Genomic DNA, 17,049 nt, shown 5'->3' with positions numbered 1-17,049 from the left:
TGAAAATGATAAGGACAAGTTAAATAATCTATATTTGATGTACTTACTGCCAGACATCAAGTATAGTCCATTAGGATCAACTGCTAAACTTGTAACAGCTTCTAGGTGGGCTACCATCGAGTGGATCAGTTTGCCTTTGGAAAAAGAAATGGTTACTCTTTATAGATGATTTTCCTCATCTTTCACATATTCTAGCTATCATGTTATACTGGTTCCTCCAATTATCCCTCTCTGGGTCCTTACTATATAAACAACTTTTCCGTCAGCTAAAACCACATGTTCCTCTACTTCCTCTAATCATTATTATGTTGAGGGGAAAAAAGCAGCTCAAATTTCAGACTATATTTTTTTTCTTTTAAACCACAAAAGGGAACTCATTAATTTCTATGTGTTCATTAATTAGAACTTAGACATTATTAATCACTTATTTGCATCCCTTAGCTATAGAAAAATTATATGGGCATATGGGAACAGATAATTCAAATTCAGAGAGAAGAATGAAACCGAGACAAACCAAAAGAAAACATGGCCATAATTTTGGTGAAAACAACATACAGAAAAGAATTAAGAACAGTAAATTACTCATCACTAGCAGCTAAACCCAGTCGGTAAAAGTCACTATGTTAGCAAGGTCAACAGCACATAGGGAAATATGGCTGCTAATAAAGAGTATTTTCCTCCAAGCACAGCTCCTCGTAAATTTCCTTTACACTGGTGAAATGTAATCCAATAAAAACTGGAAAAGCCTCATGTTCCAATTCAAATTAATCAGGACCAAAATTTTATTATAACACAGAAAAGATCAGTCTATGGAAAAATAAATAAAACAAACTAAATGATTTGTAGGGTTTCCATCAGCAACACTGAATAGTGCAACCCAATAACTTAGTAACTGAATACTGAATAAGGCTGTTCAATAATTGAACAATTTTAAATAAAATACAATAATCTTTTCAATATTTATTTTTCAATTGCAGTTGGACACAATATCTTTATTTATTTATTTATTTTTATGTGGTACCGAGGATCGAACCCAGGGCCTCACACATGCTAGACGAGTGCTCTACTGCTGAGCCACAACCTCAGCCCCAAATACAATAATCTAATGTCTCTACTTTCGACACATTTCTCCATTTCCCTCATCTATTACAACATATCACAGCAACAGATGATTTTTTACTGATTTTGAATGAACATTTTATTATGTTCTTAGTGATCATTGGCTCTAGGTCGTAAATATACCATTTACTCACTGTTAAACCAACCAAAGTGATTCTAAATTGCATAATAAAGACTGACTGGTTTTAGAGCATCTGAATGGACTGAACAGAAACTGAACAAGGAGAGCATTTGTTGTAGTACCTAGTCCCTGACTATGCAGCCACCAAGAGAAGTCTCAATTAGCCTATTTTAGTAGAGATAGTTTTCATGAAAATTCTTACCTGTATTGTTATCATAGAATTTGATATGCCTGTCTTCATGAGCAGTGATGCTGATTGGAAGAGTGGGATGACTGATGACTCTATTTATTTGGCAGGAAGAGTTGGCTGCTTAAAAGGAAAAAGAGCAACACGAACTAGTCAAGACCAAGAAGAACTGAATACTCACCAAAGAGGCTGAAAAAGAAAATAGTATAACCTTAGTTTGTTTTTAGTTCACTTTTCTCTATTTCCATAATTTCAATGTTAAAAACTGATTGAGCTACACTTTAATGACATATCTAGAGGCACCTAAGAATTAGAATTTTCTTCTCCACTACCTGATGTCTATGGGTGCCACCTACGACTTAGCTTAGAATTACTGATACTTCTCATTCTACATTGTTCTGTGATATTTTTGCTACTTTAAAATAAAGTTTCATCATTACTTGCATGTAGATAATCCTTAAATTTAAATTTCATCCTTTTTATATACAAAGCTCCTTTATCATATAGTTGTCATCTAAAGATAAACATGACAAAGAGAGCTTCTTAATCCTTAAATCTTCTCTTCTTGAGTTGTCTTCATCATCATAAGAATGGTTATAATTTGACACTATGGACCACACCAGGTTTGGAATTTTGAAGTAGCACTGTAACATCCTAACAGTATTTTTTGTGCACTATTTAATATTAAGAGTTTTCGAAGATATTTCAATTATATGCCCAATAAGACAGGCAGATCATACAATATTAGGCCCATATCAGTAAATACACCAAGATCCAAAATGAGTTGTGATTACCCTAACATCAGGTGACAAAACCAGAACCTAGTCTAATGTCTAACTCTACTCCAATCATACAAATCAGGTGACTGCCAAAACTGGTTCCTGAGCAATCTAAATTGCTCTGAAAGTCTTTTATCAGACGGGAATTAATAACTAGGAAGAAATTAAGTTTTATTAGTGTGTTTTTAAAAAAAATATATTTATTTATTTTTATGTGGTGCTGAGGCACGAACACAGTGCCTCACACGTGCGAGGAAAGCACTCTACCACTGAGCTATATTCCCTGCCCTAATTAGTGGTTTTTATTAGTATTTTTAATAAGGAAAAAAGAAAAATTGACATTTTCACAAAATTAAGCTATGTCATTATCATTATATTTTTATTTATTTATCATTATATTTATTAGTATTTTTAATAAGGAAAAAAGAAAAATTGACATTTTCACAAAATTAAGCTATGTCATTATCATTATATCACCATCCAGGGAAAGGAAGGAGGTATCCTAATAAAAAACATTATTGGGACAATTGGCAAAATTCCATAACTCAAATGGAACAAAATTCTGTCAACTTTAAATTTCCTAATTTGAATCACTGTAATGTTCTATGTCAGAGAGTGCCCATGTTCTCAGCACCCATTCATGTTAAAAACACTGGAGAAGCTAGGGATCAAAGGAACTTAACATTATAAAGGCAACTTGTGACAAACCCAACAACAACATCATACTGAATGAAGAAAAACTAAAAGTATTTCCTCTAAAATCAGAAATAAGACAAAGCTGTCCACTCTTATCACTTCTATTCAATATAGTCCTTGAAACATTAACCAGACATCATGCAAGAAAAGGAAATCAAAGGGATACAAATAAGGAAAAAAGAAGTCAAACTATCTGTTTGCTGATGACAAGATCCTTTATTTAGAAGACCCCAAAAAACTCCACCAGAAGACTTCTAGAGCTTCTAAATGAGCTTAGCAAAATAGCAGGATACAAGATAAACGTCTATAAATCAACAGCTTTGCTGTATTCCAAAAGCTGAGGAAGAAATCAAGAAAAACCATCCATTCACAATAACCTTAAAAAAAAAAAAGTACTTTGGAATTAGTCTAACCAAGGAGGCAAGAGAGAACCCTGAAGAAAGAAATTGAAGAAGACCTTAGAAGATGGAAAGAATTTCTATATTTTGGGACAGGGAGAATTAATATTGTCAACATGGCCATCCTACCAAAAGTAATATACAAATTCAATGCAATCTCCACTGAAACACCAATGACGTTCTTCAGAAAAATTAGAACAAACAATTCTTAAATTTATTTGGAAGAATAAGAGACCCAGAATAGCCAAAGCAATACTAAGCAAGAAAAGCGAAGCAGGAGGCATCACAATACCTGATGTGAAAATACACTAACTATAGAGCTGTTGTTAACCAAAACAGCATGGTATTGCCATCAAAATAGACATGAGGGCTGGGGTTATACCACATGTAAGGCACTGGGTTCGATCCTCAGCACCACATAAAAACAAATAAAATAAAGATATCGTGTCTATCTACAATTTTAAAAAAATAAAGTTTATTAAAAAATAGACATGAAGACCAATGAAACAGAATAAAAGACACAGAGAAAAATCCACATACCTACGGCTATCTTATATCCGACAAAGGTGCCAAAAATATATTTTATAGAAAAGGTAGCCTTTTTAACAAATGGTGCTAGGAAAACTAGATAGCTATCTGTAGAAAAATAAAACTAGACCCCCATCTCTCACCCTGAACAAAACTGAAATTGAAATGGATCAAAGGCTTAGGAATAGATAAGAAAGCTTGCAACTGCTAGAAGAAAACACAGGGTTAACAATCCATAATATAGGTACTGACAATGATTTCCTTAACAACCCCCCCCACCAAAGAACAAGAAACAAAAATCAATAAGCAAGATGACATCAAAGTAAAAAGCTTCTGCACAGCAAAGGAAATGATTAAGAATGAAGAGAGATGGACATGGTGGCACACCACTATAATCTCAGTGGCTTGGGAAGCTGAGGCAAGAGGACCACCAATTCAAAGCCAGCCTCAGCAAAACCAAGGTGCTAAGCAACTCAGTGAGACACTGTCTCTAAATAAAATACAAAAACAGGGCTGGGGATAGTGGCTCAGTGGTCAAGTGCCTACAGTGGCCCAAGTACCCCAGTCACCCCCAACCGAAAAAAAAAAAAAAAAAAAGAGTATGAAGAGCGAGCCTGCAGAATAGAAGAAAATCTTGGTCAGCTACTCCTCTGATAGGATAGTAATATCCAGAATACAGAAAGAACTCAAAAAACACCCAAAAACTCCCCAAATAACCCAATCAATAAATGGGCAAAAGAACTAAACAAAAACTTCTCCAAAGAAACACAAATGGACAACAAATATATGAAGAAATGTTCAACTTCTCTAGCAATCAGGGATGCGCAAATCAAAACTACACTAATATTTCATCTTACTCCAGTCAGAATGGAAATGATCGTGAATACAAACAATAACAAATGCTGGTGAGACTGTGGGGGGAAAAGGTACTCTTGTACATTGTTGATGGGGCTGCAGACTAGTACAAGCCCTCTGGAAAGGAGTATGGAGATTCCTCAAAAATCTAGGGATGGAACCACCATATAATCCGGCTATACCACTTCTCGGTATTTTCCCAAAAGGTTTAAAATTGATATACCGTATACAGCTGTACAACTCACAATAATTAAACTATGGAATGAATACAGGTACCCATCAATAGATGAATGGATTAAGAAATAGTGACATATATATAAACACATACAAACGAGTTCTACTTAGCCATAAAAAAGAATAAAATTATAAATTTGCCAATAAATAGATAGAAATGAAGAATATCATGCTAAGTGAAATAAGACAAACTCAGAAACCCAAAGGTCAAATGTTTTCTCTCATATGTGGAAAGTAGAGTAAAATAAATGAAAAGGGAGGAAAGTATAGGATATCATAAAGGGAAGATCTCAATAATGTAGAAGGAGGAGATTGAGAGGCAGAGTGGAAGGACAGGTAGGGGGAGGCAATAAAGAATGAATTCTTTAAAAATCATGTTATATGCATATATAAATATATATACAACAGGAAACTTCACCCTTTACATGAAAGAAAAAGAACCAATCAAAAATAAATAATGAGCAAAGGGAAGTCTAGTAGAGGAAGGAGAATGGGGCAGGGGAGGGAAGATGGGTGAGAAAAGGGCAAGGGAAAAGTGGGGGCTCATGGACTGAAATTGAATTCCATGCATTTGAGTTTTTCGGGATGAATCCACCAACTATGCATAACTATAAAGCTCTATATAAATAATAAATATATATGTATACACACATAATTACTTCAAAATAAAGAGTTTAAAAATATAAATCTTAAAACAGTTACTATAAATTTATGTTTACATAATGGAAAATATAGCTAAAAAATAGTATACTCTTACTGAATTTTCACGTGGTTTCTAGAAATATAACATCTTAAAAAGTGAAGATGAATATTGTCAAATACAGTACAAAAATGTTATTTGTCTACATTGAATGTAAAGAGATGCTTAGTTTCAAATTCAGATTGTGGATTTTTTTCTTCCAGAGATAATGCACCATTGAGCAATACTTTTTAATGTTTGGCAGAACAAAAACAATAACAAAAATACTTTAATTGAAATATCTCATATATTTTGAGACAGAAGGTAGAAAACAGCTTTAAGTACTTTGAAAGATAAAAAATAAATATGGTGGAAATCAAATAATGGAAGCAAGCAAAATAAAGTTCTTACTTGATAATAATTTTAAGGAAGTTCCTCCATTTTAGAGTAAATCAGAGAAGCAGGCAAGATGCAAAGAACATCAGAATATTTGAAGGCTTAGCAGCCATTCTAAAAATGAATCTAAAACAATGCTCCACATATTCATATTTAGCTTGCAATTTAGAAATGATTTACTTTTTTTTTTTAGTTGGATATGGACATCATGCCTTTATTTTGTTTATTTTTCTGTGGTGCTAAGGATTGAAGCCAAGGCCTCACATGTGCTAGGCAAGCGCTCTGCCACTGAGCCACAACCACAGCCCAATGATTCACCTTTTTACTGGGTTCACAAGTTACCTTTTACCTATACCACCTACCTCTGACTTTATCACAGTCTAATTACCATTGACATCAATTGGAAGAGAGGTAATTTATTGTAACAACAAATATCCTTCATCATTTTAAACTCAATATGAAATTCATTTTCACCTTGAAGCATATTTGGTTTTTAATTTTTTTAAAAGACTACTAAATTCCAAAGTAGAACAACATAATCAACTATAAATCACAAAGAAATAGTCCACAGTAGAAAGGAACGAAAGATTAATTTAATTTAGTGTGTTTTATACAACTCTAAAAGTACCAAAACTGGTAATTTAGGAAATGCCAGGGCATATTATAAATTTAAAAACTATCACTAATTTCAATAATATTGCTTTTGTTAAAGACATTCTTGGCAGTCTTCTTCCAAAAATGTTTCCAGCACCAGGCAAAATGTCTTATTACTTTATGGTCACACTTCTTGGAGGGGGGAAAAAAAAAAGAGATAATCTTATTCACCAGATTTTAACAACTGGTAGTAGTCATTAAACATCAACATTTGCCACTCAGGAATTTTTTAAAAAATATATAAATATATATACAACATATCCAAAGTATATGTATGAAGACACAAATTGATGTAAACATACTTTGTAGACAACCAGAGATATGAAAAATTGTGCTCTATATGTGTAATAAAAATTGTAATACATTCCGCTGTCATATATAAATTTTAAAAAAATAGCTATAATTTCTGAAAGTAATTTTAAAAATGCTCACATCCTTCCTAATTTAATGTTGTTGGTTTTTTTTTTTTTATTTTACTGTGCTTCATTCACATATTTAAATATGACTTAAATTTACTTAAAGTCTGTGGGTGCAGTTGCACACTAACTATAATCTCAACAACTAAGGAGGCTTCGGCAGAAAGACTGCAAGTTTAAGGCCAGCCTCGGCAACTTAAACAAACCCTGTCTCTAAAGAAAAAGAGGGTTGGGGATGTAGTTCAATGGTAGAGCACTTCTAAATTAAATCCCTAGTCCCTATAATAAGCTAAAAATTAATTAATGCAAAGTCTAAAATCTGTAATTCGTGACAAAAGAGTTATTTTTACAATTCCATAATCTAGATTTTTATTTTCTTATCTTTCTTTTTTATGTCCAAATAGCTCAAAGTTCTACTCAAGTCAACTTCTCCAAATAATTCTCATAGCCTATCAGAAAAAAAAAAAACAAAGAATAACAGATTAGGAAGTAAAAATGAAAAGAGCCAAAATGGAATGAAAGAAATTTTTGAGAGGGAGTGCACATGTAAGTGCACATGAGCACACATGCATGCACATGTACGTGTTTGGATATGCATGTGCAAGTACACACACACTCATGTAATTATTTTTAAAGTTAGTTCTCAGATTAAAACAACAGCATACATGTATGTTTTTTTCTTCAACTGTAACCTAAATTATGCTTGCCTGGATTATAATTAAAGATAGAAGCTAGGCGTGGTGGCATATGCCTGTATCCAAGTGGCTCAGGAGGCTGAGGCAGGAGGATCACAAAAGCCAACCTCAGCAACAGTGAGGTGCTAAGCAACTCAGATGAGATCCTGTCTGTAAATAAAATACAAAATAAGGCTGGGCATGTGGCTCAGTAGCGCTCTACCACTGAACTACATCCCCAACCCTCTTTTTCTTTAGAGACAGGGTTTGTTTAAGTTGCTGAGGCTGGCCTTAAACTTGCCCCTGAGTTCAATCCCCAGTACCCCCCAAAAATAAAAATAACTAAAGATAGACAGCAGCCATTTAAAAAAGCCAAAAACCAAAAAACCCAAACAAAAACAAAACAAAAAAAAAGCCATTCTGTATTATATTCTTCATAATATGAAAAAGCAATTTATTTCCTGATTTCCTATATCCAATAAAAGTTTCATATTTGGAATTCTGATAGCCAAAGTGTGATCTACATTCTAGTTAGTAGTGAGCTGTATTAAGTTATATAATTAATATAAAGCTGATTAAAAATGAAATTATGAGTAATCCCAGCACCTCAGAAGGTTGAATCAAAAGAATCACAAGTTTGAGACCAGTTTTAGTAACTTAGTGAAACTCTGTCTCAAAATAAAAAATTAAAAGGGGGCTCAGGGTGTAGCTTAGTGGTAGAACACCTCTGACTTCAAGCCCAGTACCTCTAAAAAATAAAAATAAATATAATAAAGGGTAGAATTAAAAACAGATTTTATTTTCTATTCAGAATAATGCCTTCTTCAAACAGAACTGAATATTAATTGTGTGTTATAAATCAATCTTGACTCATATGTGGGATAATTCAAATCTTGTTTCAAATAATATAGTTATAAATCTATGTAAAAGTTAACCCTTAAAAATCAATTGTAAATCATTATATTCTTTTAAGCAAAATGTGTTCTGAGCTTTAGGAAGCAGAATATTTTGTAATGACATAGTTGACTCTGGAAGTTATAACTGATTAAGTTAAAAAACTGATCCAAATGCAAACCATTAAAAATTGGCATACATACTTGAATCTAAATTGGATTCTAAAGTAAGAATGCGTTGTTGTGTTTCCATGTTAAAGATGCTTGTATACCCTTTGCTGAATGATGCTACCATATGGCTCGGGTCACTGCTCACTAGATCAACAGAGGCAGGGATTCCCAATTCTAAAAGAGAACATATTTAGAGAATGGCAATTAAAGAGTTTATTTGACAATGTGCTCAAAATATAGAAAATGTAGCAATATGCTCAAGTAATAGCATGATTTCCTTAAGAAGTACATAAAGTTTACCATTAAAACAAGAACTTTTTCATAGACACTCAATGAACACTATTTCTTCTGCAACTTTCTGCCCTAGTCTCTTATTGTCCTTACCTGTTTTATGTATCTTCTACCTGCTATTCTGCTAATATATTCATGGACTATAAACCTTGATTTAGAAAGCAAATGGAAAACAATTAGGGACTACAAATTTTGCTATTTCCATCTCAATCTGGTACTTAGAGTCACCCAAGGGAAATTCTTTTTTTTTTTTTTTTTTTAATTTTTTATTGTTGGTTGTTCAAAACATTACATAGTTCTTGACATATCATATTTCTTCATTTAAAAAAATCCATATTGGGCTGGAGGAGTGACTCAGTGGTAGAGTGCTTGTGTAGCTCATGTGAGGCTCTGGCTTGATACCCCAGTACCATCAAAAAAAAAAAAAAAAAATTCATCTCTTGTTAGAAATTTTATGTCAGTAAAATTAAGGAGTTAGATAAGAAATAATTTGTTAAAATTCAAAATTCAGGCAACATATCAAAATCTAAAAATCTAAAAATAAGTTATGATAACTCAGGGAAAAAATTTTAAATTTACTGTGTAGAACAGTTAAATCTTAGAGCATATTTATAAACATAAAAAATAATACATATAAAATGAATAATCTGATGGCTCAACATCTAATTAAAGCAAGCTAACAGTTCAAAAATAAGTGAACTGCCAAAGATATATGAATGGCCAACTAAGAAACAAAAAAGTGCTCAACATGTTACCAAAGAAATGCAACATTAAAACTAAAAAGTGGGGGGCTGAGGTTGTGGCTCAGTGGTAGAGCACTTGCCTAGTATGTGTGAGGCCCTGGGTTCAATTCTCAGCACCACATATAGACAAAGGTCCATCAATAACTAATAAAAAATAAAAAAACTAAAGTGAAATACTACTACATATCCACCAGAATGGCTAAAATTAAATAGACTGAAAACACCTCAAAATGTTGATAAGGCACTACAGCAAATGGAACTCTCACATATTCCAGTCAGTGGGAAAATATTGGCAATTTCACATAAAGTTAAAAAACAAAACAAATAGGTTTGGGGTTGTGGCTCAGTGGTAGAGTGCTCACCTAGCATGCATAAGGCACTGGGTTCAATCCCCAGCACCACATAAATGTAAAATAAGATATTGTGTCCAAATATCTAAAACTAAAAAATAAATACTTAAACAAACAAAAACCCACCTATCCTAAAGCCCACCAATTTTACTTAGAGGTCTCTACCCACCTATAGTGAATGAAAATATATAATGTTCCTAGCAGCTTTGTTCATAATAGGCCCAAAATGAAGCAACCCAAGTATCTATCAACAGATAGATGAACAGACAAAATTATGGCTTAATGAAATACTAATAACAAAGAGAAATAAACTGACACCGAATTGTAGAAACATTCTAGTAAGTAAAAAGCCAGACACTAAAAGGTACATTCTATAGTATTTCATTTGTATGAAGTTTTAGAATAGACAATTGTATTCTATTCTCTGACTGGAAGGTCACAGAGGAGCTCTAGGGAAGTGAAAAAAGTGTTCTGTCTTAATAGTGGGAAATGAAGGGTTGTATTCATTTATCAAATGCACTCAAGTGTATCTTTTAAGATCTATATTTTTCACTGTATATACACTGCATCTCAATTTTTAAAAATTTAAGATTAATGTTTTCTCATCAAATATTATATTATGCTTTTAAGAATTACACATAGGTCGGGCATGGTGGCACATGTCTGTAATCCCAGTGGCTCGGGAGGCTGGAGGCAGAAGGATCACAAGTTCAAAGCCAACCCTGTCTCAAAATAAAATATGAAAAAGGACTGGGGATGTGGCTCGGTGGTTAAGCGCCCCTGGGTTCAATTCCTGGTACCAAAAAAAAAAAAAAAATTACACATAAATTGGAAATTCAAATGAATATTCTTCTGTTGTTTCAAACAGTCTTCATTAAACAGTAAGAGTTCTTAGAATCATTAATTTATTGGCTTATTTTCAGGATAAGATGTTTTTATAAAGGATTTAGAAAAATGTTTTTTAAAATAAGTACCTTGATTATCATTAAATACACTTAGTGCAGGAGCCACCTCAGTTGTATTCCACAAACGAAGAGTGCCATCTGCTGAACAGGACAACAAACGCTGATGTGCTGCACTGTATGCCAAACCCCAGACTGCATCTGTGTGGCCTAGCAGAGGACCTCTTAAAACAGAAGGATCTATATAAAATAGCAAAAATACAAATTAGAAGGAAAAGAAATCATAAAGATACTTAGCCTCCAGAAAAAGTAAAATATTTAAACAAAAGCACCTGATCACAGTATAAAATATATTCCTCAGCTTCTATTATTCTTCTCAAATACTGCAGCAATTAAAAACAGGCTTGGAAATATGCAAATGTACAACTTAACATTTCAAAATTAAAATTTAAAAGCACATCATTTTCCTTTTAAGAAAATTAGGGACATCCTTCCCCTTTCCTTTTATCCTTCCATTTGTCTAGATTTTTTTTTTTTTAATTTTGAATTTACCTTTGGAGAAAACACAACTCATACTGTCTGAGGAAGTGACCCCCTCTCTGAATTTCTTAAGCACTTTGGCTATACCTCTTTCTGGCCACCTATCGTACAATGACAATTGTTCAAATATTAAATTATCCATACTTGAGAGGAACCAAGACCTATACGAATCCCCAAATCCTTAATTCTCAGAGAGAAATAACTAGGATATGAATAATGTGGGATAATGGGGCAGGGGCAGGAGAATCGTCTCATATCATAGTCTTTTTTTTTTTTTTTTGGTCATTGATGGACCTTTATTTTATTATTTACATGTGGTTCTGGCAATCGAACCAGTGCCTCACACATGCCAGGCAAGCACTCTGCCACTGAGTCACAACCCCAGCCTTAGCAGTCTTATTTTTTTTTTTTAATTTTTTATTGTTGGCTGTTCAAAACATTACATAGTTCTTGATATATCATATTTCACACTTTGATTCAAGTGGGTTATGAGCTCCCATTTTTACCCCATATACAGATTGCAGAATCACATCAGTTACACATCCATTGATTTACATATTGCCATACTAGTGTCTGTTGTGTTCTGCTGCCTTTCCTATCCTCTACTATCCCCCCTCCCCTCCCCTCCCCTCCCCTCTTCTCTCTCTGCCCCCTCTACTGACATTCATTTGTCCCCCTTGTATTATTTTTCCCTTTCCCCTCACTTCCTCTTGTATCTACTTTTGTATAACTCTGAGGGTCTCCTTCCATTTCCATGCAATTTCCCTTCTCTCTCCCTTTCCCTCCCACCTCTCATCCCTGTTTAATGTTAATCTTCTTCTCATGCTCTTCGACCCTACTCTGTTCTTAGTTACTCTCCTTATATCAAAGAAGACATTTGGCATTTGTTTTTTAGGGATTGGCTAGCTTCACTTAGCATAATCTGCTCTAATGCCATCCATTTCCCTGTAAATTCTATGATTTTGTCATTTTTTAATGCAGAGTAATACTCCATTGTGTATAAATGCCACATTTTTTTTATCCATTCGTCTATTGAAGGGCATCTAGGTTGGTTCCACAGTCTTGCTATTGTGAATTGTGCTGCTATGAACATCGATGTAGCAGTGTCCCTGTAGCATGCTCTTTTTAGGTCTTTAGGGAATAGACCGAGAAGGGGAATAGCTGGGTCAAATGGTGGCTCCATTCCCAGCTTTCCAAGAAATCTCCATACTGCTTTCCAAATTGGCTGCACCAATTTGCAGTCCCACCAGCAATGTACAAGTGTACCCTTTTCCCCACATCCTCGCCAGCACTTGTTGTTTGACTTCATAATGGCTGCCAATCTAACTGGAGTGAGATGGTATCTTAGGGTGGTTTTGATTTGCATTTCTCTGACTGTTTAGCAGTCTTATGATAAAAGTAAAATTGGAAACTATAGTTATTAATTCTGACAAAGATTCTATGAAGTGATGCTTTCAAGATGTCTCACAGAAATGAAGTCTGGAAATGCCAATGGTATTATGGGTCTTATATTCTCTCTCAGATGTACCATAAAATGTTTATTGAAGACAAACTGTGTGTCAGGCACTATGAGTAATGCTCATGCCACACAATACTACCCTGTCCTCAAAACACTATGTTGGAGGTATAGTGATAGTGACAGATACTAGTTACCACAGAATGTAATTGAGATGAATGTCAACTAGAGTATATAGACGTCAGTCAGTCAGAGAATAGAGGGAAGCCATGCCTGGCAAGGAGGCAGCACATATAAAATCACAGAAGGAAAAAAAAAACTTGATACGCAAGGAAATTTATGAGCAGTTCAGTATTAATGGAGTGTGGATTATGAAGCAGAAAGTGCATGAGAAGAGGGCAGCTAGTTTATGCTGGGATTTCTATGACATATTAAGAAACTTGGAAATTATCCTGATAGCCATTAGAGATTCACTGAAGAATTTCCTGGAAGCAGAAGGGGCAGGTAAGTATTAAATAAGGTAACCTTGCCTCTGGTACAGAAGACAGATTGGACAGAATTAGATAAAGCAAAGGAACTGGTTCAGTAAATTGGAAGAGTAATGATAAAGACCTAAGCTAGGGCAGTGGTACAATGGAAGGAGTAAATTCAGAAAATATTTAGGAAGTCATATAAAAAAAAAAAACTAAGTAATTAGTAAGCTGTGGATAGTATGCCAAAGCAAGGAATCAAGGAAAACTTTTAGGTTTCTAGTTTTGATAATTCTGATAATGCCACCAACTAAAAAAAGAAACAAAGACATGCTGAGATGTACAGATGAGACAGACACTTTGAATTTTCTACAGAGATTCTGCAGCTTAAAAAGGATTTGTGAGTCAATAGCATATAAAACCACAGAAGTAGGTTTAATTGCCCAAGGAATGTATATATACTACAAAGAATGATTTAGCATCTGGGTCTTCATAAATGCCAATATTTAAGATGAGAAACAAAAGAAGTTTATGAAGGATAGAGAACAGAAACCATCATAAAAACTATCAAAAAGCCAATGAAATAACAAATTTCCCCCCCCAAAAAATGGACTTGTTAACATTATTAACCACATCAAAAATACTCTTAGATTGGGCAATTAGCTCACCAACAATCTTGTTATGTTTAAGTGATGTAACTAGAAGACAGAATACAGAAGGATGATGCAAAGGGCAAAGACATGGCATTCGTAACTAGTAATTATATTTTTTAGACAATACCATCAAAAAAATAAGGGAAAGATCTTGTCTGGGATGGGAGATACCTGATATGATGAAGGAAGAGAGAGAAAACAGAGTAAGGCTTAATTAAGAAGACAGAGAAAGAGGAAGTCAAGAGGTTAGAGTGCTGTCAAAAGGAGACACAGAGATTAAAGTACAGTCCCTTCTAGTGTAGAAAGAATAAGGTCAAGAGCAAAATGAGAAGGACTGGCCTAGAATAAAATGGGGAACAGCTGATTCCCTGGGAGAGAGATAAAGGAGGTAAGGAAAGACATGGAACAGATAAATGTGTAAGAGAACTGCAGGAAGGGAGAGGTTACTTTTCATAAGATATGTTTAATGTTCATTACATAAATGTTGGAGAATATTTTTATTTACTGCATTTATGTTTACCTAGGTTTGTTGGTAAAATTAATTTAAAGTAATAATAAAATTCAAATATACTTTTTTGACAAATGACAATTTAAACCATCCTAGAACTGAACCAAAAACCAAAACAGCCAATTTCTAAACAGTTTCTGCAAGAAAACTGATGATATCTAGTGATGGATTATCATATGGATTTATGACTTATGATACTATTCCTTAGAATAAAGGGCATTTCTAAAGTTTTAAAGTCTTATATATTTTGGTGGCATGGACTTTAAAACTTATTAGCTCCTACATCCCTCCAATAATTTTACCAAGGGGATAATGACAACATTCATTTTACTTCAAAGTCGTTTATCAACAGTGATAAAATATGATTAAGGATTAGTAACAATGAATTAAGTACCAGGCAGATGACTAAATGAAGACATCAACTGTCAATCAAGTCAGTATTTCTAATCAGTAAGACCTTGGGAGAATGAAAATTGTTTTCTCATGAAAAATGTTTCTTTCTTTTAGAATTATATATCAAATTGATTCCTAAAGGTAGGAATTTGCATTTTTAACAAAATAAAGACAAACTTCTGTCTTACCTATTATTTTTTTTAAATATCCAATTTTGTCCTTATATATAAATGATGTAAAAATGTTTAAAAGGAAAACATTTTGTTCTTTCAGAACCTTGAAGCACATACCATAAGAGTCATAGGGATCAATGTTGGGATTAGTGGTATTCCAGCCCTGGATCAGTCCGTCAGTACCACCACTATAACACTGCTCACCATTGCTGCTCATTACTACACAAAGCACTGGACCTCTGGGATATAAGTAAATAAACAGGTAAGTACAAACTGCTATTCTTAAAAAAAAAAAAAAAATCAATTCTAGAGTATAATTTGTTAAAACTACAAATGCATAATTAATTATTCAAATAGATTTCTATTTTTCTGCTTTTTATAATGAATGAAAATACTATCAATACTATTCTTCCTCTGCTAAATCAGAAGTTGGTAAATGATGGTCCTCAGGTCAAATGCTACCAAAACGTTTGTTTGATTTTCAAACAAAACAAATAAAACAAAAATTAAAAACAAACAAATAATACAGATAGTATATAGCCTGCAAAATCTAAAAATATTGATTAAATAATCCCTTATGTAAAAAATATACCAATCTTTGTGCTTCAATGGAAACAAGAAAATATATATGCTTACAATAAAAAACTTGATACACACACACATTCTCTCGCTTGCTCTCTTTCACACAAACATAATTTAAACATCACACAAATAAAAATCCAGCAAGGATTCTTACTTGGTAGTGATAAATTTGTTTTTAGCATTATATTGTCTGTCAGTTTCTTTTATATTCCAAAAACCCACTACTAAATATGAAACTTACATAATAAATACTTAAGTTAAAAAAAAAAAAGCCCTAATCAAGTTGTTTAAAAAATATTGGTTTAGGGGCTGGGATTGTGGCTCAGTGGTAGAGTGCTCGCCTAGTGTGCACGAGGCACTGGATTTAATCCTCAACACCACATAAATGTAAAATAAAGATATTGTGTCCACCTAAAACTAAAAAATAAATTTTAAAAAATATATTGATTTAAAATAAAGAAAAAAAAATACTTACTTATGAGCCCTGAAAGTATAGATAGGCTCTACGTCAAGAGAAGTACTCCTAAATCAGAGAGAGAAGACAAATTCAACTATTTTAAATTTCAGTAGTAAAAAGTATAACTCAATATACATCATAATACTGCTTTTAGAAATACAGACACTATGGTAATACACCATTCTCAGTCACAGGATACATAAAAAACTTCAATCACACTTTCATGTGGTATCAAGCTCCTTGTTTAATAACGCTTTGTTACAATGTTTTTAGCATTGCCATAATCTATTTGACTTAAGGGAGAGACTGCTTCACTCAGGGCATTCAACATAGGCTTGGAAGGGCTAGTTCTGTCATTAACTAGTTAACTTAAAATAAGCAATTTTAGTCTTTCGGTGCTTCAGAATCCTTTATATTTAAAATAAGAGAAAAATGGGGGTAGCACCACACTCAAGGATTCTACAAGTTTAAAATAGTCAAGGACTACAACCATGTATAACAGGATTTCAACAAATGATACTTTTAATTTCCTTGTAATTCTGTGAAGGTCTATCCTTGATACCACAGAAATGTCCAAGTCATCAGTTTGCTCATTACTAAGGTACTAAGGATATCACTATGGGTTACACTACACTACCTAACAGGCCAACTGGACTTAAATTCAAGTATTTACCATTTTCTACATTATTTTATAGTACTTTATATAAGCATATATTCACTGTCTTCAAATC

General features: G+C 33.4%; 1 protein-coding gene across 1 annotated transcript in view; it reads right to left on the bottom strand.

Moving 5' to 3' along the window:
• Strn (striatin) overlaps positions 1-17,049 on the bottom strand; it is a 104,386-nt gene that overhangs the window by 5,929 nt on the left and 81,408 nt on the right. Inside the window, exons 11-16 of the mRNA XM_048804947.1 lie at positions 16,337-16,384; positions 15,397-15,518; positions 11,159-11,326; positions 8,834-8,974; positions 1,443-1,550; positions 48-134 (exon numbers count right to left, since the gene is read on the bottom strand). Of these exons, the coding sequence (XP_048660904.1) occupies positions 48-134; positions 1,443-1,550; positions 8,834-8,974; positions 11,159-11,326; positions 15,397-15,518; positions 16,337-16,384 (674 nt within the window). The remainder of the gene's footprint in view (positions 1-47; positions 135-1,442; positions 1,551-8,833; positions 8,975-11,158; positions 11,327-15,396; positions 15,519-16,336; positions 16,385-17,049) is intronic.

This window comes from Marmota marmota, unplaced genomic scaffold (genome assembly GCF_001458135.2).
Source record: "Marmota marmota marmota unplaced genomic scaffold, marMar, whole genome shotgun sequence".
Classification (NCBI taxonomy): domain Eukaryota; kingdom Metazoa; phylum Chordata; class Mammalia; order Rodentia; family Sciuridae; genus Marmota; species Marmota marmota.
The sequence above is the reverse complement of the archived record's forward strand: the minus strand, read 5'-3'. Positions and strand labels throughout refer to the sequence as shown.